Source organism: Megascapheus bottae, chromosome 9, assembly GCF_031878675.1.
Source record: "Megascapheus bottae isolate mThoBot1 chromosome 9, mThoBot2.hap1, whole genome shotgun sequence".
Lineage (NCBI taxonomy): Eukaryota > Metazoa > Chordata > Mammalia > Rodentia > Geomyidae > Megascapheus > Megascapheus bottae.
The window spans coordinates 16,769,582-16,794,290 of NC_143517.1; the positions used below are offsets into that span (position 1 = coordinate 16,769,582).

General features: G+C 41.3%; 3 protein-coding genes across 4 annotated transcripts in view; 2 read left to right on the plus strand and 1 right to left on the minus strand.

Annotated features, from left to right (window-relative positions):
* Positions 1–8,566, minus strand: part of Ppp1r42 (protein phosphatase 1 regulatory subunit 42) — a 27,263-nt gene extending 18,697 nt beyond the window's left edge. For both annotated transcript variants that reach the window (XM_090338907.1, XM_090338908.1), the window contains exons 1-3: positions 8,421–8,566; positions 6,869–6,989; positions 3,442–3,527 (exon numbers count right to left, since the gene is read on the minus strand). The gene's annotated coding sequence lies outside the window, so the exon portion shown is untranslated. The remainder of the gene's footprint in view (positions 1–3,441; positions 3,528–6,868; positions 6,990–8,420) is intronic.
* LOC150058839 (uncharacterized) lies at positions 3,417–21,352 on the plus strand. Its single transcript, XM_090339673.1, has 5 exons — positions 3,417–3,464; positions 8,163–8,402; positions 8,446–8,742; positions 20,352–20,391; positions 21,224–21,352. Exons 1-4 carry the CDS (start codon positions 3,417–3,419, stop codon positions 20,373–20,375), a joined length of 609 nt encoding a protein of 202 aa, XP_090195799.1. The 3' UTR covers positions 20,376–20,391; positions 21,224–21,352.
* Positions 20,394–22,922, plus strand: LOC150058840 (uncharacterized). Its single transcript, XM_090339675.1, has 3 exons — positions 20,394–20,411; positions 21,867–22,013; positions 22,238–22,922. Exons 1-3 carry the CDS (start codon positions 20,394–20,396, stop codon positions 22,526–22,528), a joined length of 456 nt encoding a protein of 151 aa, XP_090195801.1. The 3' UTR covers positions 22,529–22,922.
* The last annotated feature ends 1,787 nt before the right edge of the window (positions 22,923–24,709 follow it).

The window sequence follows — 24,709 nt, forward strand, 5'->3', positions numbered from 1 at the left end:
TCTTTCTCTCTCTCTCTCTCTCTCTCTCTCTTTCATTTGTCCTTTCCCCCTTTTCCTTTCCTTTCCCTTCCTCAATCTGGTATCAAACTCACAACCCTCCTACTTGAACTTGAACTCTGTTCCTGAGTTCTTCAGCTCAAGGCTAATGCCCTACCGCTTGAGCCACAGTGGCACTTGGGGCTTTCTAGTGGTTAATTGGAGATAAGAGTCTCATGGACTTTAGAGCCCAGGCTGGCTTTGAACCTTATCTTCAGATCTCAGCCTCCTGAGTAGCTAGGATTTGTACAGGTATGAGTCACTGCACCCAGCAAGCCCAGCTTTTTTTTTTTTTTTTTTTTTGCAGTCAGGGGACTTGAACTCTGAGCCTGATCACTGTCCCTAAGCTCTTCAGCTCAAGGCTACAGCCCTACCCCTGGGTCTGGGTGTTGTCCCTAAGCTCTTCAGCTCAATTCTTGTTTTCTAGTGGATAATTGGAGATAAGAGTTATTCTTTAGTGCCTGGACTGGCTTTGAACTGTGATTATCAGATTTCAGCCTCCTGAATAGCTAGGATTACAGATGTGAGCCACTGCCCCAAGCCAGCCCAGCTTTTGATTTAACTTTTTTTCCATATATTTTTTATTGTAATTAATAGAAGGGTTGTTGGGAGCCAGAGTGGAATCAAACTATACCTTGACTTGCATCAGAGGATGGCTTTATTGGCTTATTGCTTTCTGGCCCTATTCTATGTAAATGACCTGAGAATTACCATATGAATGTAACACCTGGAGGTTCCCTGGGTCTGGAGGAGGGAAGAAGGGGGAGTGGAAAATAAACGCGGCAGTCTCGGGAGTCTTTACCTGGACTGCGGACATCCCGGACCCGGTGTGTCTGTCTCTCTTCTATTTCTTGCTAGTCCTTGCCCCCGATTTCAGGAACCCCAATCTGCGAACCCTGGTTTGCTGCCGGTTGGCCCCGGCAAAGGGTTACATTATATTTGCCAGATAGAAGGTGCATTACTTCACATACATTGATACCCTTTCTCATGTCTTGGTCCCCATTTCCCTACCCCCCACCCCCACCCCTCATCTTGTTTTCCCCCTTCCCTATCCAATTTCAGATAACCAAATACAAATATATCCAATATATCAGATAACAAAGTGAGATACTGTAACAATATGAGATAATCAAGGAAAAGCAAAACAGACGAGAGATAACAGTACATTAAGGACAACAATCTCATTATATGGCTTTTGTTTCTATATCCTAGAGGTCCTTTCCTTTAGTGTCATTCTATATGGCCTTATGTATCTAGGTTTTGCTCTATTGCAAATCTCTGCTATGAGAGCCCAAGGTTTCTACTGATTATGACAAATGAGGGAAACCATTGAGCCTATGTTCCTTTGAGTCTGGCTTACTTTACTTAATATGATTTTTTCCTAAGTCTTTCCATTTCCTAACAAATGGGGCAATGTCATTCTTTCTGACAGCAGCAAAGAATTCCATTGTGTACAAATACCACATCTTGTTGATCCACTCATCAACTGAGGGACATCTGGGTTGGTTCCATATCTTTGCTATGGTAAATAGTGCTGCAATGAACATCGTTGTGCTAGTAGATTTAGTATGTCCTTGTTTCTGGACCATTGGGTAAATGCCAAGTAGTGGAATTGCTGGGTCATAGGGGAGCTCTATGTTTGGTCTTTTGAGGATCTGCCATACTGCTTTCCATAGTGGTTGAACGAATTTAGCACTCCCACCAACAGTGTAGTAGTGATCCCTCCTGGCCACATCCCCTTCAGCATCTGTTGTTATTAGATTTTTTGATCCTGGCCATTCTAACTGGAGTGAGGTGGAATCTTAAGAGTTGTTTTGATTTGCATTTCTTTTATGACCAGAGATGTTGAGCATTTCTTCATGTGTCTATAGGCCATTTTTATTTCTTCTTCAGAGAAAACTCTCTTTAAGTCTTTGGCCCATTTTTTAATGGGATGGTTGTTTCTTTGGAGATTAGTGTTGGAGTGATTCAATTTTTTGAGCTGTTGATATATTTTAGATATGAGGCCTTTGTCTGTTGTATGGTTAGTGAAGATTTTCTCCCATTCTGTAGGCTTCCTATTTAATTTACTAGCTATATCCTTTGCCTTATAGAAGCTATGCAGTTTCAAGCAAACTTTACTTTCACTGAAACCATACATAGATCGAAACACAGTGATTGCTGGTGACTTTAACATACCACTCTCACCTATGGACAGACCAACCAGGCAAAAACTCAACAGAGAAACCTTAGATTTGAAGAACTGTGTAGACCAACTAGATCTAACAGACATCTGCAGATTATTCCACCCAGCAACAACACAATATACGTTTTTTTCAGCAGCACATGGAACATTTTCCAAAATAGACCACATTTTAGGGCATAAAACCTGGGCATATTCAGAAACACTAAAATTATTCCCTGCACTCTCTCAGACCACAAGGGCATCAAATTGGAACTAAACACCCATCTCCACCAACGAAAACCCTGTAACTCATGGAGATTGAACAACACATGGGTCCTCGAGGAGATCAGAACAGAAATCCAACAGTTTATGAAATTTAACAAAAAGGAGCATACAAAATACCAGCTCCTTTGGGACACGGCAAAGGCAGTAATCAGAGGAAAATTCATAGCTCTGAGTGCCTACAATAACAAATTGGAAAAAATCGCAAACCAACAATTTAATGTGTCACCTTAAGCTCCTGGAAAAAGAGCAACAAACCAACCCCAATCCCAGTAGAAGGAAGCAAATTATTAAAATCAAAGCAGAATTATTTAACTTTTAAATCATTTCCTCTTACTGAATAGTACCAAATTGTTGTTTGGAGCTTTTCCTTTTCCTTCTGGTGCTGGGCCTCACTAGGCATGTTCCCTACTATACTGACCTACATCTCCAGCTCTATTTTGTTATTTTTCTCTAGGAATAAAAAGGACTTGAAGAAATACTATCCAATGTTCAGTTTATAGGTGAAGAAGCTACATTCCAGAGAATTAGGTCTTCTTGACTCTCTTTCCCATAGTTAGCACAATAAGCATATTTATATCATAAAACCCATAAATCAGAATACATGATGTGAAAACCTTAAGTTACACATTGCAAAACAATACAAAGTACTTGAAAATGGAGCTGGCCTATGAATTTCATACTATAGTACTATAACTATAATCCAGAAGGAGCAACATAATGCTGTGCCTCCTAATTCCACGTTCAATTTTGGTTTCACTGCTTACTACTTAGATAATCTTGAGTAAGTTACCTCAGTTTTTAAAAAATAGGGCTAAGGGTAGTATGTCTCGGTGCAATAACATCTGCCTAGTATGTATGAGGTCCTGGGCTGGATCCCCAGCACTGTGGAATAAATAAGAAAATAATCAAATAAAACAAGATAAGAGACCCAATGGAGCTGGGACCATTGGTGTTACCTGTAGTCCCAGCCACTCAGAGGGTGAAGTAGAAGAGTTCTTGAGTTCAGGAGTTTGAGGTCACACAACTGAATATGTTCGAGAACCTGTCTCAAACAAATAAGGATAATGATGTTCACTTCAAAAGGACAGTGTGGAGATTCATGGGATAACAGTACGAAGTGTTCTTCCATGTGCCTGTACATAGAGTAATAATGTTTGCTGTCATTGTAATCATCACCATCAGCATCATTACTGCTTTGTTCACAAATATATCCATCTTCACTGTTTCCCCTCCAGTATATTGGGACTATTAAATAGGAGACAGCTTATCCAATACATTATTACTTTATATCATATAGCCATGTGTTGCCTGTAGTTTGTGGCAACCCTTTTTCCCCCATTATCCAGAAACTACAGCTATTTAAGTCACTATTTGTATATCAATTTGTTGGCTTGAATTCTGGGCTATCTCTTTGCTTTTGAGCTCAAATCTAGAGCTCTACCACTTTCAGCCTCAGCTCCACTTCCAGTTTTTGGTAGTTAACTGAAGATAATCTCATGGACTTTCCTGCCTGCAATAATCAGATCTCAGCCTCCTGAGCAGCTAGGATTACAGGTATGAGTGACCAGTGTCAACTTGTACTCATTGTGTGTGTGTGTGTGTGTGTGTGTGTGTGTGTGTGTGTGTGTGTGTGTGATGGGGCTTGAACTCTGGGCCTGTGCACTGTCCTTGAGCTCTTCAGCTCAAGGTTACCATCCTACCCCTGAGCCACAGCACCACTTCCTGTTTTCTAGTGATTAATTGGAGATAAGAGTCTCATAGTCTTTAGTGCCTAGGCTGGCTTTGAACTGCGATCCTCAGATCTCAGCCTCCTGAGTAGCTAGGATTATAGGCTTGAACCACTCCAGAGCCCAACTTGCAAGACTGTAAGAAATTTATTTCTCCCAATTCATGATCTTTGGGTGTTTCTATTATTTGTTTTTGCTGTTACAATGCTGCTTTAATTATTCTTGTGCAGGTCACCTTTAGCATGTGAGCAAAAGCTACTCTAAGGTTGAAACCAGAAGCACCTACTTCTGGGTTGCACACTTCCAACCATACTATATTTTGTCAAATTTTTCTTCATGGGCATTTTTTGTTTTTTTTTAGCATTGGCTGGTAGAATCACCCATTATTCTATAGCACTTGACTTTGCAGTTTTAACTTTTTGCCAAGCTTATATTAAATACCTCATGTCCTAACTTGCCATTCCCTACTTACTGCAGAGATTGGAAGTATGTTCCTGCTTACTGGCCTGTTAGAGTTCCACTTTTTTTAAATGTAATTTTTAGAACACATGTATTTTTTCCTAATAATAATTTTCCCCACTTAGGATATGCATAGCAAATATCTTGGCCTGTCTTTTTTATTCCCCCACTTGTTTTTAATGATAGCCTTGTGGGATGAGGCTAAGTGAAATGAACTAAAAAATATGGAAACAAGGTTTATCTCCATGGTTGTCTTTCATGTACTATGTGAAATTTATTTATTTACTCTTTTATTCCTCCTTATGGTTTATCCCCTAGTGTTGTATCTGACTTTGGTATCTGGTGTATTGTGTATACACTTATTTGTTTATTTGAATTAGGGAAGGGAAGGGGAAAAACAAGATGATGAAACAAAGGACAAAGGTGAACCAATGTAGCAGCAATATTCACAAAACAAAGTGTTGGAAATAAACTTCACAACTTGGGAGAGGATGGAGGGAGGGAACGACCCCCCCATAACATGGGAAGGGGTAACAATGTTCAAAAGTAATGTCCTCAGTACTTTACAAATGTAACTGTAACCCTTCTATATTTTACCCTGACAATAAATTTTTTAAAAAGATGTAGCCAAATATAGTCAACTTTATTTTGAATTTAGTCAGAAGAACAATTCGTTCTTTTTGGCTCATATTTTGTGGTTTACTTAGCAAGTCATTGCTTGCCCTAATTTTAAAATTTACTTATATTTTCTTTAAAAAGTTTTGTTTGGCTGGGAGTGTGGCCTAATGCTAGAGTGCTTACTGACCATGCATGAAGCCCTGAGTTTGATTCCTTTGTACCACATACACAGAAAAACCCAGAAGTGGTGCTGTAGTTCAAGTGGTAGCACTAGCCTTGAGAAAACCCAAGAACAGTGCCCAGGCCCCACGATTGGCAAAAAAAAAAAAAGTTTTATTTTACACATTTAGGTGTAGAACTGATTAATGTGTAAGAAGTGAGATAGTCTACCCATTGTTTCTCTATGAAGAATCAGTTATCCTAGTATTATGTGTAGTGTTGTTTCATGTATGCATCTGTCCTCAGTTCTATACTGTCTTAGTTCAGATAAATATCTTTTCACCTTGGTTATTCTTAGTCCTTATTTTACTCAATTTTAACATAATTTGTCATAGTCTATGAAAAACAATTCTCAGGACTTTGTTATGAATTGTGTGGAATTTATAAATGATTTATGAGGTAGTTTAATTTCCCTATTACTGAGTCTTGTTTTCTATGACTGTGGTTTATCTCTCCATTTGAGATGTGCTTCATTAATGACTTTCAATACTTTTATAATTCCCTTTGTTAAGGCCATGAATAAATTTTGTTGTATTTGGGGGGATATGTTTTTCCTAATGATGTAAATGTCATACTTTTAGAAATCATATCTCACATTTATAGTTTCTATATAAAAATAACTAGTTGGACATTTTTCATCATATATTCAGTAATACTGTGAATGATACAGTAATTCCAATAATTTATAGACCTTTTTGGGAGTTTTATGTTGAAAATCCAGACAATCAGACACCTTTCTTACTGATACTGGACTCAACAAAGTATTGGCAACATCTCAATACTAAATTATAATGCTTCCCCCCCAAACAGCTACTCTATGGTTAAAACATTAGCCATCTATTACTGTTATCTTTTCTTTTACATTCCAGAGATAAACTTAACTCAAAAAAGAACATACTGAAGATAAATTAAATTTTTGGGATTAAAAGATCTAGTCTCAGAGAACTTTGTCCTTTTCTTTCTGATACTTTGTTGGCTTGGTGAATATTGGCTTTTAATTCCCTTGAATATTTGTTTATGGTTTCTGTAAAACTAACTGTACTTGTTGGGTGCTCTTTTATGAGGTAGTAATTTAGGGGAGGATTGATGTTTACTGTTGTTTTAGTTTCTTCAATGGTTATACACTTATTTTTCTCTTCTGGAGTCTGAATACATGCACACACACAACTTACTTTTATGTCTACATTTTAAATTTGTTGTCATAAAATTTGTTCTATTTTAATTTTCCAACTTTAATGCTGTTCCCTTTGCCTTTCCTATTTTGTATTTTCTCAGTTTTTCCCTGATTAGTCTTGTCAGTTTTATCTTGAACAAACTTGTCTATTTTGTTAAGTAATTTAGAAAGTGCCAGTTTCAATACCTTGTTAATCATCTCTACTGCAGTTTCATTAATTTCTGTTTCATCTTTTGGAAATTTCTTTTCTCATATTTCCATTTCTCAAGGTCTAAATGTCCATGGCCTCCCATCTACACTGTTTTTTCTAATATAAAAAGATACAGTTGTTAAAAGGATACCTTTAGCTGTTTCTACAAGATATAGTATTTTCAAAAGAGATATGTTTTTAAAGTTGAATAACCAGTGGCCAAGAGTGTGGCCTAGTTGGTAGAGTGCTTGCCTAGCATGCACGAAGTCCTGGGTTCCATCCCTTGGTACCACATACATAAAAAAAGCTGGAATGGGTCTGTGGCTCAAGTGGTAGAGTGCTAGCCTCAAGAAAGCTCAAGGACAGTGCCCAGGATCTGAGTTCAGGCCCCAGGACTAGAACAAAAGTATAATAAATAAACAAATAAAAGTTGACTATCCACTTATTTCATTGGCCCATAATTTACAGTTTTAGAACTATTTCTGGGAATTTCAGATAGCTTTTGACAGTAAAGTGAAAATACATATTTTAAAGAGGTTATGCAAGTCAGAGGTTATGCAGTGGAGGAGTGTTGCATTAGTATTTATGGAGGAGATGACCCTTTGGGGTGATTTTGACCAATAGGAGAGAAGACCTACAAGGAATTTACTTTCTCTTCTTTCCCTTGAGCATTTCTGGAGACATGTTCATTGCAATCTCTCTCAACATGCTGTTATTTTGAGGTATAGTCTCTCTTACATTTGCTCTCTTCCTGTATCTGTCCAGTTCCCTTCTTTCCTTCACTCCTGTTTTACTGGGATTACAACTCCTAAGTATTGCTAACTCAAGGGTTTTTTTTTGTTTGTTTGTTTGTTTTGTTTTTGCTTTAGGCTGCTAAAAATAAAATAAATGATGTGAATCCCTATGAATGACTACTCTCTGGGAATTCTTTTTTTTTTTTTTTTTCCTTCTGGCTGAGCCTGAGAACTAAGTTGACACAGGGCAGAGAAAGAGGAGGAAACAATATATATTTAATACAAGTTTTCACAAGAAAATGAAGACTTAAAGACATAGGGTTGGACACATACATATTGAAGACAAAACCAGCAGAGATTTTTTTTTTTCCAATCTTGGGGCTTGAACTCGGAGCCTAGGCTCTGTCCTTGGGCTAGTACTCTACCACTTCCAGCTTTCTTCTGTGTATATGACATGGAGGAATAGAACCCAGGTCTTTTGTGCATGTTAGGCAAGCACTCTACCACTAGGCCAGGCTCCTGGCCCTCATCCTATCAATGTCTATTATCTGGATAGCTTCTAGGCCGCTGTGACCCGGGCCCCCCAGAGCCGGGCTGGGCACCCAACGCCGTTTGCAGCCCCCCCCCAACCCCCTTAACCAACCCGACTCCGGGGGCGCCACGGGTCTTCCAGATTCAGTTCCTGCCCACACGTCCAGGTAGGGACGTCAGAGGCGCGCCAGGGCCCCGGCCCCCGCACCCCCTTCCTCCGGAGCCGGTTCCCAGCCTCTCTCAAGATGGGGGCCCCAGCCACCGGGTCCCGGGGAAGGCTTACGTAGCCTACGCTAGGGCTTCTGCAGCCCCCCCAGGCTCCGTCCCGAGCGGGACGGTCACCTCTCCACTCGCAGGACTCGTCCAGCCCCTGGCTCCAGCTCCGGGCGTTTCCAGACGCCGCCTGCTCGCTCCCAGGACGCCGGCCGGCAGTTGCCCAGCGACCCGACGCTCGCGGCGGCTCGCACGGCTCTCGGGAGATCTCGGGAGATCTCGCGTGGCCTTGGGGCGCCTGGGGCAGGCTGGTGAGCCCTGACCTCCAGTGGAGGCCAGTGAACTTGCCGGGGCATCCTGGCAGGAGTCTGTCCTTGGTGTTCGTGCGCCAGGTAAGAGAAGGCTTTTGGCAGACCCCCAGTGGCTCCTGTTTGGTTAACTTGCTCTCAGCTTGGACTAGCTTAGGGCCCAATACCGTCCTTGTCCCAGGAACAAACCAGGAAAGGGATTCTCCGGATCGTATGGGCCACGCATTCCCCTGGGTTTGGGGTAGGTGACCTTCAAGGCATGCATCATGACCTCCTACCGTGCTAGCCCAGGTGGCAAGGCGCACATTTCCTTCCCTCTTCCACGCTTATTTTCCTTTCGAAGAAGACAGCTGGTAAGCGCATCCTTTCTGAAACCTTCCAACATCTTAAGGGATGTTCCCTCTTCTGCCACACCAACAACTGGGGTTAAATTATGTAGGTTGGCTCTCAGCCCTGTTTCTTTCTTTTTACTTTTTACTTTTTTATTGCCAGGATAATGTATAGAGTTACATTCGTCAGGTCGTAGGTGCATTACTTCTCGCATATTTCACTCAAAATTCTTGAAATCAGTTTCAGTTCGCCCTAAATCCTACAGATTTATGTCTAAAACTACCGTTTTATCTAACGTGAAAACCATTACATCCCATGACCCCCAATCCTGATATGAAAAATAGTTCTGTTTCTAGTCATGTCTGTAAGCACCATCCCAGAAAACCACACAGACAGGTCATGTAGTTGAAAGCAAGAAGACAAAGGCTGATCTCTGCAAGACAGAGAAGAGAGAATTGCTCTCAGGTAGGGGAGGTAATTATAGGGCAGGGGGGTGGGCGATAAAGACCAGAGAAGGGGCTGAGAGCAGGAGATCTTTAAAGTCGCAGCAGGACCCTGGAGATAATCAGCTGTCCAGGGCTAGACATTCTATAGCTGGCTTATCTCCAGGAAAGCATTCTATATTGAGACACATAGCAGCTAGCTGGTTTATACCAGGAAAACATCCCATATCTGGCACATAGCTGAGACTATACATTCTATGGCCTGGCTTATCTCCAGGAAAACATTCTATATTGAGGCACATAGTCAGCTAGCTGGCTTATGCCAGGAAAACATCCCGTATCTGGCATGTAGCTGAGACTATGTATTCTATGGCCTGGCTTGTCTCCAGGAAAACATTCTATATTGGAGCACATGGTCAGGTTCAGACACATTGCATCTGGACACTAGAAATAATATGTGACCAGGAATGGGCACCAGACTAAAGTGACAGCATGTCACTGACACAGTTGAGGCTGGGTGTATGTGCACTTTGGGGTGGGAATGGGCAAAGGGCACATGCAGTTAGTGAATGGGCAACTGTGTTCAGGCCTTGCCTTTGGACACCCCAAGATGAGGGCTGTCAGAGGTCAAGAGTTAGAAGTGAAGGGCTAAAGGTCAGAGGGCAGGACCAGAGGTCAAAGGTCAGATAGCAAGGCCAGAGGCCAAGGGTTAGAAGGCAAAGGCCAGAGGTCAAGGGTCATGAGTCAAAGTTCAGACGTAAGAGTCAGAGGTGAAGGGTCAAAGGGCAAAGGTCAGGGATCAAGGATTAGAGGTCAGTGGTCATGGGGCAAAGGTCAGAGGTCAAGGGTTAGAGGCCAGGTTTAGGATAAGGTTAGAGTCAGGGTCAGAGGTTAGGGTTTGGTGCATCAACTCTGGGCCTGGCTGTTATCCCTGAGCTCTTCAGCTCAAGGATACCACCCTGTCACTTGAGCCACAGCACCACATATTGTTTTCTGGTGGTTAATTGGAGGTAAGAATCAAAGGTCAAAAACCAGGGGCTAGGGGGTCAAAGGTCAAGGGCCAGAGGTTAGAGGTTGAAGGTCAAGGGCCAGAGGTCAAATGTGGTCAAAGATCAGATTTAGATAAGGTTAGGGTTTAGGGTCAGGGTCAGGGTCAGGGGTCAGGGGTGGGGCTTGAACTCTGGTCCTGGATGCTGTCCCTGAGCTCTTCAGCTCAAGGCTACTGCCCTACCTCTGAAGTCACAGTGCCACTTCTGGTTTTCTGGTGGTTAAGTGGAGATAAGAGTCCTGTGGACTTTTCTGCCTTGGCTGGTTTGAACTGCAATCCTCAGGTCTCAGCCTCCTGAGTAGCTAGGATTACAGGCATGAAGACCCGGCTTCACTCAAAATTCTTGAAATCGGTTTCAGTTTGCCCTATATCCTACAGATTTCCTGGTCATATGTCTAAAACTAACATTTTACCTAATGTAAACCATTACATCCATGACCCCCCAATCCTGATATGAAAAATACTATAGTGTTTAGTTACGCCTGTAAGCACCATCCCAGAAAAACCACAATGACACAAGTCACATAGTTGAAAGCAAGATTTAATGTTCATCAAAGCCAACAAGGCTGATCTCCTGTGAAATAGAGAAGAGACTTTTCTTCCTGGACTGGCTTTGAGCCATGATTATCAGATCTCTGCCTCCTGAGTAGCTGGAATTATAGGCATGAACCATCAGTGATCAGCTAATTGTTCTTTTTGGATCTTATTCTTTAAATAAAGAATTAAAAATCACTTTGTGACTACAGATGTTTAAGATGAATTATGGATTTTTAATGAAATAATTAAAGGGAAAATAAGCTATCATCAACATATGAAATATAAACTGGACAGAGGGATATACACTGGGAGGTTGGGGCAGCAGGATATCAAGTTAAGGCCAACCTCAGATATATAAGGAGTTCAAGGCCAGCCTAAGCTACATATGTATACCTAGGCTACATATCACTAGACCTTGTCTCTAAAAAAAAAAAAAAAAGACATATAGCTCCTTTTTTAGTGGCACAGTGTTAAATAATCACCTGTATTTTCCAATGTGACAGAAATTTGGCAGACTACAAGAAATACTTGTCAGGGCCTGGAGTTTGACCTACTGGTAGAGTGCTTGCCTAGCATGCATGATTACCCGGGTTCAATTCCTCAGTACCACATACATAGAAAAAAGCCAGAAGTGGTGCCGAGGCTCAAGTGGTAGAGTGCTAGCCTTGAGAAAGTCCAAGGACAGTGCTCAGGCCCTCCAAGACTGGCAAAAAAGAAAAGAAATACTTGTCTTCAGTACCACATTAAGTTCAGCATAAAATACTCTTTAAGACTTTCCACTTTGGTAGATGTTGGGGAATTTGTATTTGAAAGAAATGTTACAAAATCTTGAGAGTCATTTTAAAAGGCACTTTTGGGAGAGAGATCTTGAAAAGTACCTTTAAAAAAGACCCAACTAGAGTTTCCAAGTAACTTTAGCCAGAAACATACTTTATATTTCATATGGTGTTCTACCTTTGTCAATCAGTATTTTCTAAGCACAGCACTGTAAAGCACTAAACAAAACTGTGATGATTAATTGCCTTTCATTGAGAAACTGAGAAAGCAAAGGGCTCAGACATGTATATCATCACATAACTCTATACAGACAAAAATAACATTAATTGGGTTTAATAGCTCTCCTTGTCTTCATCATGTAAGATTTGGATATAGTCATTTGTTTTGGAAAACTTCAAAGATGGTGTTAGTGGTCTTGCTTCCTGGTGTCCAGGCTCTTGAGTAAGCCTGTCCCCTTAAGTGGACCTGTTCTAGTGGCCTGTTCTAAGTCAACAGAATAAGGTATTTATGTGTTGTCCTTCCCTGATGAGGTTACAAAAGATTGTGACTTCTGCCTTGCAAGCAGATCTGTGGCTTGCACTCTTTGATAAAGCACGCTGTAATTTAGGAAAGTCCATATGATAAAGATCTGAAAGTAGTCTTCAGGAAACAGTGAAAAACTGATACTTAGTCCAGTGAGAAGTTAAATGCCAGAAACTCCCATCTGAACTGTAAAGCTGGTTGTCTCAGAAAAGATGTCATCCCTGGCCAACACCTGATTATAACCTTTCGAGAGATCTTGAATCCAAGGACCCAGATTCTTGGCTCCTGACAACTGTGGAAAATAAATGTGTGTTGTTTTAATTCACTATGTTTGGGGGTCATTTGTTAGGTGGCAGTGAACTATTACAGGAAGAAATGGAAAATTCCCTTAAGGAGAGAACAACTGTTCAGAGATTTGAGCCAGGATTCTAACTTTCATGAGATATTATGGTCAGAAGAGAGAAATTACAGTGATTATAGGAGGTAGTGGCTTATTTGGAACAAAAGGTTTCTTAAGAAACACTATATTCAGAAGCTGAAAGCTGAAACAATAGAAATGAAGCCCTTTTGGTTATGGATGAATTTCCATTCATAATTTCTATAACTTGTAGTTGATCCTGTATCTCAGTGCTTCTATAGAAGATAGGTGCCTTCTAATGCCACAATGTGTATTATTGGACCCCAATGATAAAATGATCTTCAAAAATCTTAACTTAGTAACTGATATCACTTATTTATAAGTGTGTATCATAAACTGATGACTGCATAGTTTATGTAAAAATGGTCCAACTGGTTTCTAGACATTCAGTAGGCCTGGATACCTAGAGGTATTGAAACCCAACCTGTCAAAACTCATTATTTTTCTAGTCTGTACAAATCTTATATGCTTGTTTTAATTACTGCTTTGCCCAGAGTCTATCCTGCTATAAAAACTGGTGCCTGACAGCCATCTTCAGCACTCCTACACATTGGCGACATACTTGTACCCTCAAATTCAATCACCAAATCAAGTTCATATCATCTCAGAAATGACTTTAAAGACAAGCTATTTCTCCACTGTTCCCATCACTATCTACGAATGATTAGCAAGTATTTTATCAAGTTTCACCATTCTTTTTTAACATTGTGATGGAAAATCCTGTTTCTTTTTTTCCAGTCTGGGGCTTGAATGCAGGGGCTAGGCACTGTCCCTGAGCATCTTTGTGCTTAAGGCTAATACTCTACCACTTGAGCCATAGCACCACATCTGGCTTTCTCTAAATAGCTTATTGGAGATAGGAGTCTCATGGACTCCTCAGTTGGCTTTGAATCATAATCCTCTGATTTCAGCCTTCTGAGTAACTAAGGATTACAGGTGTGAGCCACCTGTGCCTGGAAATTCCTTACTTTTAAGTGATGTATTTCCCTTAAATATTACCATCTGTTGGAAAGATTGAAAATTATCTCCCCTAAAATGTTGTGTACTGACATCAGGCACAATAGCACCAGCAGTTTCATTTATTTTTATAAGAGATAGATTACAAGCATGTGACAGAAAAGCTTGGAAATAATCATTAAACTGTGCCAAGGATAGTGCAAGAAATTATGCAGGGAAATCTAAAAATTCATCTTCATACTCAGTACCAGATGGTAGAAAATCATTACTTCTTTAAATAGTTGCTTAATCCAGGAAAACAGATTTGATAAACTGACATCTATTCTGTTTATGATCAAGTAACCTTCCAATGAAGGAAGTTCTAAAGAAAAAACTTGGATAAAAAATTTAAATAAAAGTCAACACTGCTATTAAAATGTTCCTTTCTTTTAATATGCCATGAAATACCTTGATTGTTTATTTTCTGAAGAAACTTTCCAGTAACATTTCCCAGTTCTTCTAAAAGTCTTTCAGTGCAGAAAGATGATGGATCGTTGTTCTGTCCATGGTCTTTTTGAAAGCACTACTAATGACTGTAATGATGACATGTTCTTATGTAATAGAAAAAAAGTTTTACAAAACTCAGTGTTTTGTGCATTTTTGTCTTTAAATATGGAAGTTTGGAGGCCAGGAGTTTAGCCTATTGGTAGAGTGCTTGCCTAGCATGCATGAAGACCCAGATTCAGTTCTTTGGTGCCACATATACAGAAAAAGCCAGAAGTGGTAGAGTGCTAGCCTTGAGAAAGCTCAAGGACAGTGGTGAGGCCCTGAGTTCAAGCCCCAACTGGCAAAAAAAGATGGCACTTTGTCCACTATGTTTTACAGTTCTTCTATCTTGAAATATAATACACATACTCTTTTCTAAAATGCTTTCTTTTTTTTTTACCCCATCCTCACCAGGGTGTCAAACTGTAACAAACGCAGCTGTAAGTTAAAGAATCTCACCCTTAAATCAGCTTCATTATCATAAAGATACATTTATATCACACAGTTATCTATGGTAAAAGGATATCTTCTGAAAAAATATTTTGCAAACATTGCCTTTGGAGTTCTAATTTAAATAATGTTTCATCTTTATATCTGAAACATTTATTGTTAAAGTTTAGTATGGCTTTTTTCGGGAAGAATTTGAGACTAAAGCACTTATAATTGTAAAAACTTTAGGTTAAGAAAATTTAGGTTTGAATTTTAGAAAGTTTCTTGCTTACGTTTTAGGAATTTCTTGAAGGCACTTTTTGGGGAACCTCTGTGTCTCCTAAAAGAGATCCAAGATTTTTCTTTAAATTTATCAGGCCCAATAATAAGTTCAACAAAAGTTTAATTACTTGCTGATGGATTAAAGCCGAGTAAAATTCAGCAATGTAACTACCCTCATGTTTTTTCAAAATAATGTTGTAAGTAGATGAAACAACTGATGTATCTGTGTACTGCTATATAACTGCTTCATCTTTTGACTCATTTTAGTGAGTTTGTTGGAAGGATTTCCATTCCAACATGATTGTTTTTTGAATATTGCTAGTGCTTTTTTTTTTTTGCCAGTTCTGGGCTTGAGCTCAGGGCCTGAGCACTGTCCTTGGACTTTCTCAAGGCTAGAGCTCTACCACTTGAGCCTCAGCACCACTTTCGGCTTTTTTCTATGTATGTAGTGCGGAGGAATCGAACCCTGGTCTTCGTGCATGCTAGGCAGGCACTCTACCACTAGGCCAAACTCCCGGCCCTGCTAGTGCTTTTTTAAAAAAATCAGTGTGTCCTGCAATGGTAATCTTTCACTGAAAAAAATTTTTTTTCATTCATGTCCTAAGTATATTAAGAAATTTGGGAAAATGTTATTCATTTTATAATTATCTTTTGTAGTATAATAAAAGTCATATTTACATTAAAAAGGCATGAACAATAGGGTTGCCAGTTGTTATAGAGGCTGAGATATGGGCATTTCTCTTTGAAGATAGCCCAGGCAGGAAAGTCTATGGGAGACTTTTATCTCTCATTATCCACCAATAAAGCCAAAAATAGAGCTGTGGCTCAAGTGGTAGAACCCTAGCTGAGCAAAACAGCTCAGGGACAGAATCCAGGTTCTCAGTTCTGAGAATTTGGGGTTTTGATAGATAGCAGTATTTTCATAAAACAGAACATACATTTTCCTTTTATTAACAGAAACAATGAACTTTAGAATTTGAGGACCAGAGCAGTTGCCACTTTATTAAAAGTTGCAATTCGAAATCCTGATGGTATATAATGTTCTTATAGTGTAACATATAATGAATAGTGGTATTGAGAATGCCCTTAGAAACATGAAGAAGAGGCTGGGAGATTGGCCTAGTGTTAGAGTGCTTGCCTAGCATGCATGAAGACCTGGGTTCAATTCCTCAATACAACAAATACATAGAAAAAGCCAGAAATGGTGCTGTGGCTCAAGTGGTAAAGCAGTAGCCTTGAGAAAGCCCAAGGATGTGCTTAAGCCCTGAGTTCAAACCCCATCAATATATCTTTTAGTTTAGTTTAGGATTTTTTTTAGGGGGGGTAGTAGTGGTGGTGGCACTGGGATTTGAATTCAGACCTTGTGCTAGCTAGGTAGACACTCTACCACTAGAGTCGTAACCCTAATTTTCTCTTTAGTGAATAGGCAAGCCATATACTAATCAGTAATCTTTAGATTTTACAACTGGAAGTCCATAGTGTTAATGTTTATCTAAACTACCATTTCAGTAGTTCGTAGTTCCTTATTATTATTCTTACTATTATTATTTTGCTGTGCTGAGAATCAAACAGAGGGCCTTTTAGATTCTCTAAAGTACTCTACTATTGAGCTTATAGCCACACCCAATTCATTTATTTTTTGCCAGTCCTGGGGCTTGAACTCAGGGCCTGAACACTGCCTTCGGACTTTCTCAAGGCTAGAACTGTACCACTTGAGCCACAGCACTGCTTCTAGCTTTATCTATGTATGTGGTACCAAGGAATTAAAACTGGCTCTTCATACGTGCTAGGCAAGCATTCTACCGCCAAACTCCCAAACACTCCCCTTCCCAATCCCATATATATATATATGGGATTGCCATATATATATATATATATAGTGCCACTTCCAATTTTCTAGTGGTTAGCTGGAGATAAGAGTCTCAAGGACTTTAGTGCCTGGGCTGGCATTGAACCCCGCTCCTCAGATCTCAGCCTCCTGAGTAGCTAGGATTACAGCTAGGAGTCCGCACCTGGCTTATGGTAAAATATTTTTAAAGTCTAGTATCTTAAGATAATAGCTTTGGTCATGCTGAAAAAAATATGCATGAAATAGCAGATGAATTACATGGGAATTGAAAAATAATAAAGCTCAACATATACAAGTTATAAAGGATTTATTCAGTGTCATCAACAATAAAAATAATAAGGTGTACTGAACATGAGGAGGTATGAAGTAGGAAGTTATAGGAATAAGAATGAATTATCAAGTTAAATGTTTATTTGGAGATCTTTATATTAACTGATTTTACAGGAAGTTCAGCTCTTTAAAGTCATAATTATTAGTGGTAAATTGATTTATTTTATGATAGATATTCATACCCTCTAAGATCCAACCTAACTGTTAAACATTACTCTAGACAATTTGCTTTTTTGTGCACATGCTTTTTAGGATTTAAATAGTACAACTGTGGTTCATCAAAACATACCCCAAGGCACAATACCATTTTACTTGATCATTAACAGTTTAGCATAATTGCTTAGTATAATCCAAAGAAAATATGAATACTGACACTGGGGGCTCTCCAATTTGTCAGGCAATTGTTCCATAATTTTTGGCACCAAGATTATTCACATGTTGAAAAAGCAATTAATCACTGGTGTTAGCTAGTAAATTATGATTTTAGCTGTTTCCTTACAAATCTAACATATAATGACAGAGTTCCTGATTTTGTTTTTGTAATATTCTGACTTCTGAGACAAACAGTTTAAATATGCCAATCTGGTCACAGTGGATCTGGACTATATATATATATATATATACACATATATATGCACACATATATGTATATATCCATGTATATGTTTTCTAAAACAAGATTATAACTCTGTTTATAATAGGTAGATTGGTAGTATTCCTGCCACTAATACTTAGATGGATAAAAGGTTTAGAAACCTTTAAAAAGAGATTAATTTCCTGTTTTCGAAGTCCTTTCCTCAGACTTAAAGTCCTTAAACTAGTAGTTTTGCCCTGAAAAGGTAAATTTGCAATTGGAACTTATAGTGACACAGATACATTTTATTTAGTGGATGACATTTAACTCATCATAATTTGAACACAATCATTTTTTATTATTTTATAAGAATATGCAAACAGTAAAAGCAACCATCTGTGTAGTATATTTTCCTGTCTTCTACCACCCCACACATTTTTCACTAATATGTGTGTCTTAGATCATAATTAAAACAATCCAGAAATATAGAAAGAAAACTTGGAAACTCAACCATCTGTGTTGTTGATTCAGCTACAAGTGGATACAGTGCAGACTTAGTAATATAAATGAAGTCTTCTCCACATGCCTGACATATACATCTGTACCTCATCACTCATGAAACCGTTTAGACACTCTGAACCTCTGCAATATGCAGTACTCCAATCTCCAAACAACTTCTCTAATTCATGGAAAAGTTACTTGTACTGTGATTCTCCTGTGTTTATTTTTATGTGCTTGCACTATTATGCAAGGCAGTGATTTTTCAAAGTTCAGAATACCAGGTAGTCATACTAATTTGTGCCAACAATCTACAGACTTGATCTCTCAAAAAGAGCAAGTGATGCTTGGTTTTATACATTATTTTCCAACTTAAGAAACACGAATGGCTTATTGGCTAGGTTGTTTTGGGCAATACTAATGATTTTAAAGTAAAAAAATACATGATATGGTATTGGTAATAAATAATTGGATTACTCACAAAAGTGTACAGTATAACAAAAATAGGACTAAATTCACAACTGTATTATGTATGTATATAATGAACACATGCACATATGTGCATCTGTTGAATCATTGCAAGTTGGACCTTGAGATATTAAAACAACCTAGTTAACATGGAACTCGCTTGATGTTGGGGTTTCCTTGGTCTCTTAATTGGCTCAATTCATTCCACATCCGCTGGCTTCTTTCTTCCTCTGTGTTCCAGCCTGGCCTTCTACTCTGGAGCTCCAGTTTTATTACCTGGACACTGGGATTAAATTTTTTATGATGACTAACATTTCCTGCATATTAGCACTGAAGCATTTGAGAAACTATCTCTGAAAAAATTGAAACTGAACAGAAAACAGACTTTACTTAGGAAAAATGGCTTTAGTTCAAAGATGTTAGATAATACTTTGCAGAAAAAGGCAAAACTTCATCCTATGATTTAGTCTATGAAGCATGCCAGCAAATGGAACCCTGACCACCTAGAAAGCTCAAAATTATAGAGTACTCATATAAGATATGACCATGAAAATACATTAAAACTGAAGATATACTTCAAACATATCAACAAATAGGTTTTTTTTTTTTAATAGTGGTAGTGGTACATGTGTGTGTTGGGGGTGTGCCACTTCTGGGTCTGAGTACTGTGCCTGAGCTGCTTTTGCACAAGGATAGCACCTTGCCACTTTGATCCATAGCTCTACTTCCAGCTTAATTGGAGATAAGATTCTAACAGACTTTCCTGATCAGGCTAGCTTGGAACTGAGATGCTCAGACCTCTACCTCCTGAGTAGCTGAGATTGCAGGTATGGGCATCCGTGTCTGGATTTTAATGAGATATCTTCATTGTTCTCACTGTAAAATTAAGTGTGGATCCCCAGTGGCTCACACCTGTAATCCTAGCTATTCAGGAAGTTGAGACCTGAGGATCACAGTTCAATGCCAGCCTCAGCACAAAAGTCCGTGAGACTTACTCCAATTAACCCAAGAAAATGGAAAGTAGCACTGTGGCTCAAGTGGTAGAGCACTAGCCTTTATCAGATGAGCTCAGGGACAGTACCCAGGCCTAGAGTTCAAGCCCCACAACTGACAAAAAAAAATGTGGATACTGTATCCAAGTCTTGGAATTAAAAGTGCATGTTTTCTCAGTTGGTTTCAATAACTTCCTAGTCTGGTGTGGAAATTGTAGCTACTTACTCAATTATGTCTTTGAGAGAAAACCACCTTGTTAGGATAATTAAGTGTGCTAGAGTGGCTGACACTTGGTGTAGTTGTTTGGATGCAAGTGTTCTTTGTTTTTGGCTAGTCCTGAGGTTTGAACTCAGCCTGGACATTGTGAACTTTCCACTTGAGTCTCAGCACCACTTCTGGCTTTTTCTGTGTCTGTAGTACTGAAGAATCAAACCCAGGGCTCCGTGCATGCTAGGCAAGCACTCTTCTACTAGGTCACACTCCTGGTCCTGGCAGGGTTTTTTTTTTTGTTTGTTTGTTTTGCCAGTCCTGGGGTGTGATCTTAGGGCCTGAGCACTGTCCTTGGGCATTCTCAAGGCTACAGCTCTGCCACAGCATCACTTCTGGCTTTTTCTGTGTATGTGGTACTGAGGAATTGAACCCAGGGCTTCATGCTTGCTAGGCAAGCACTCTACCACTCGGTCAAACTTATGCCCCCTTTTTTTTCTTTTAAGGACATAAAGTATGAGATGAACTAGAACCTTGAAATTGGAGGTATGTGCTTTTATTTGAAGGTATTGTGAAACAAAACCAAACTTTCAACATCCTGACAATTTTAAGTATTTGGGTTTTAATATTACTTTGGGTGCTAACTGGATTTTTCATCTTAACCACTCTTCTAAAGCTACTAGAAACCTTTTAGTCTTTTTCCAACTCTTCTGGTAGCATGTAAAGTCACTGGTAAAATTCCTTAAAGATCTTTCACTCCTTTTGCTCCTTCAGTCCCTTCTTTCTCTGCCCAATTTAAAAAAGCTGAAATTTCCACAAATCACACTTGAGCCCTCTGCACAGTTACTCTCCCTGCCCCCCTCATTTAGCTTTTACTGGTAAATCTCTAGAGTGCTTTTAGAAAAACAGTTTAGTCAGGCACTAGAGGCTCATGCCTATAATCCTCACTACTTGGGAAATGGAGAATGGGAGGATAGAAGTATTAAGGCCAAAACCCAGTACTGAAGAAAACAACCCACCCAGACCTGAGTGTGGTGGCACACACCTGTAATCTCAACTTCTCTAGAGACAGATGGAGACGGGACGTTAGAGAGCCCATGCATTGGCGGTGGTGTAGTCACCCTTCAGTGGCTGGCATCTGGCTGCTCAGGTTCTGCCCAGTTGCCTTCATCTCAGGTTTCTCTGAACCGAGCCTAACCACTAATGTCAACCCACTCACAATTTCTCACTGCTCCCCCTCTTAATATCAATTTCCTGTGCACAAAGCCGACTCCCACTTCCCCATTCCTATAGGTTTACTGATCACTCCTACAGGTTCACTACCCAATCATTACCCATTAGCTTAATAGCTGTTTGTTGCTGTTTGTTCTCTGTCTAGATGGAAGCAGCCTGCCAGCCTCTCTGACATTAAACCTTTCTTTCCGTGGACCTGGGTGCTGTGCTTTATTGGGTCAGGACTTCTAACACCATGTTAGTGCCAATACACTCCTTTCCCATAGCTTAGCATGCTCTTACCTAGGCAACGCCAGGCCCATTTGGTAAAGGCAGTAAAGAGTCAACCTTGTTCTCCCTTCACCTTGAGATGGCACTCCTTTGGGGCAGTACAATCATAAAAGGGAACAAGCTCCCCTAGTGTGACCTTCAGGTCTGGACAGCTGCAAGACCCCTTATCTGCCATTTGGGCAGCAACCATAAATCCTAGACCACCATGATGAAGCTCGTCTGGTCCACAGCAAAGTCCCCACCTCTTAGCCCCTCCTCGTCCCGCCTCTGTAGGTTATATAGGTCACCTGAGACAATAGCCAGCACTTCTCTCTTGTGAGAAGGAGTCTTGCAGCTCCCTCTGCTGACAATAAACCTTTCCTTTGTTCTCCGTGCCTGGAAGTCCCCTTGGTTTTCTGACAAAGTCTGAGGTAGCCTAACTTTGGTGTGTTGGCGGGGAACTAGGTATTATCTCGGTGGTGGCGGTGTGGGGGGGGCGGAATGTGAGCTACTTCCAAATCGCCCCCTCCCCGTTCTAGTCCCGCCCCAAGGATGACGACCCCTGGGGCCGGAACTTCTGCCAGACTAACAAGGCCAGGCTTCCTCAGGCTCCACAGCGCTCTCTGCATCCAATTCACAGCCTGCGTTCAGCTGCACCGGGAAGTGGACTTGGGCTCCCGCCGGTGGTAAGGTTTTCTTCCTCTGTCCCGGCTCGTAATTTTCCTAAAGCCTCGGTACCTGAGTCTGCGAGCTTGGGGGCCTCTGCGCCCCGGGGGCAGCGGGGAAGGATTGGGGAGGAGGGGCCCTTCTGCCTGGAGAGGCCGGGGTTGATGGCTGACGACCCCCCGCCCCCAACTTGCTTTCCTCACGAGGACGACACAGATCAGGGACTCCTGTCTATTCTTCCTAGACGGTCAGCATGGGAAACTCGCAGTCCAGCATCCCTGCGGTCTCGCCTCTGGGCTGTGCACTGGCCAATATGCTCTCTCTCCACCTGGCTCCTGCACTGGTTCATGACCTGGCATGCCAGTCCACGTGGCCGCTCAACGCACCTTCGATCCCATCCTCATCCAGGATACATATGTATCTACATACTGCCAGTGCTCGGGAAAATGGAACCGACCGCAGTGTTATGTTCAGGCTTTCTCCTTCCTTCGCCCTCACCCGGCGCTCACGCCAGCCCCTAAGCCATTCTCCGTAGAAGGCTCAGAAGCCTCGGCTTTAGACCCCGCTGATTAGTGTCACCCCCTTGTCGACGACCCTCCCCTACTAATCAACCTCGGCCTCCCGCAGTCTCGGCGCTCAACTCGGGTCTCCCACCCAACTGCCTTCCAGAGAGCCCTGCAGGCGCCTGAACAAACTTCTACTCTCCAGCCCCGCCCACCTTCGCCGCGACTCCTCCCTCTGTCTCCGCCCCCTCCCCCAGGCCCCACCTCCCGCTCCAGTCCCACCCGGTTTTGCTGCGGCTCCTCCCTCTGTCTCCGCCCCCTCGGCCCCCCACTTCAAGTTTAACCTTGCCTCTCCCTTCCTCCGCTCCCACCGGGCACTTCGGTCCCCCTTTCCCCCCCTCCCGAGCCCATCGGCTCCTCTTCCCGCCTCCTCTCCTGGAAGGCAGTCCTCCTGCTTCTCCCAGTCCTCCTGTCACACTCGCTCTCAATGGTCCAGGGAGCTCCGGATGCAGCCCGGGGGCTGGGTTTTAGGGAGGGGAGGGGGGGGGCTGATGGAATAGTAAGAGCACACAGGCCCTGCTCTCCAGGTGACCGATCTCCGATGCAACAGTTTGGGATCTTTCACCACAAACCCAGCAACTTTTGTGAGAGTCAATATCTTTGTCTTGCAGCCTTACCGTGATGTGCATACTGTACTATTCACTGCTCTCCTTCCTGAGGAGCCACGCCAGGTGTGGGAAAGGGCTCAGGATCGTGAAGATGAGATCCATTTAACAGATCAAACCTACTCAATAGGAATTGAGGCTGTCTCAGGGAGAGACCCCAATTAGAACTAAACTACCCATCAGGTATAGCTGGGGACCTTTTTATTACCAGCACCCTCGATGGCCTTGGCAAAGCCAACGGTAAGCCTGCAAACTAGGATACATTAGCTCAAGTCATTCGGGAGCAACAGGAAAATCCATCCGCTTTCCTCGAGCGCCTCACACAGGCATGCCTCCAGTACACTACTCTGGCCCCAGAGACCAAGAATGGCCAACAGTTACTAACAAATTTTTTATTCTTCCAATGCACCTCACACATTAAGGCTAAGCTTAAAAACAAAAAACAAAAAGCAAAACAAAAACCTCACACCCCAAGCGGAAATTTTAGAGACAGATAAAAAGGCCCTAAAAACAGAGATGCCAAATTACTAGCCAAGGCCCTTCACCAATCTGCCCCGCCTACTAAAAATAAGTCCCTCAAAGCCTTCCAGGCCCCTGCTTCAAATGTGGCCACATGGGCCACTGGCCATGCACCTGCTTCAACCCTCCACCACCAGCATGACCATGTCCTGAATGTGGTCAGAAGGGGCACTGGACAAGGGACTGTGCCGCAGAGGAATGAGCCAACCATCCTCCCCTCTGCTCTGGGTTAATCCACTCAATTGCCTTCATTCCCAGCATAGACTCCCTTCCCTCTTTCTATCTCTCTGCTTATACCCTTGAAAAGTCAGGCTCTCACTACCAGAACCAACCCAGATATCCCTCAGTCGATGATTGGACCAGCAAGATGTGGTATTTATCCACAATGGAATTCTGTGCTGCTGTCAGAAAGAATGACATCGCCCCATTTGTAAGGAAATGGAAAGACTTGGAAAAAATCATATTAAGTGAAGTAAGCCAGACCCCAAGAAACATAGGCTCAGTGGTTTCCCACATTTGTAATAATTAGTACACATCTAGGACTCTCCTAGCAGAGGATTATAGTAGTGCAAAACCTAGATACATAAGGTCATATAGGATGAGGCCAAATGAAAAGATCTCCAGGATATGGAAACAAGAGCTTTATCTTGAGTGATTGTTGTTCTTAATGTACTGTGTTATTTCTCTTCTCTTTGGTTGCCCTTTGGCTAATCTCATATTGTTACTGTATGACTTTGTTACCTGGTATATTGTATATACATTTATTTGTTTGAAATAGGAAAAGGAAGGGGGGAAAACAATGATTGGGAGGAGGTGGGAGGAGGGAAATAGGGACCAAAAACATGAGAAGGGGTATCAGTGTGTGAGAAGTAATGCACCTTCTATCTAGCGAATATAACTGTAATCCCTCTATACATCACAATAAAAAATAAAAGAAAAAAAAGAAAAGTATCCAACAAAATAAAGGGGATCTGTTTGGGTGGCTTACTCCCTGGCTCATGCCTATCTTGGGTCCATTAATAATTTTTT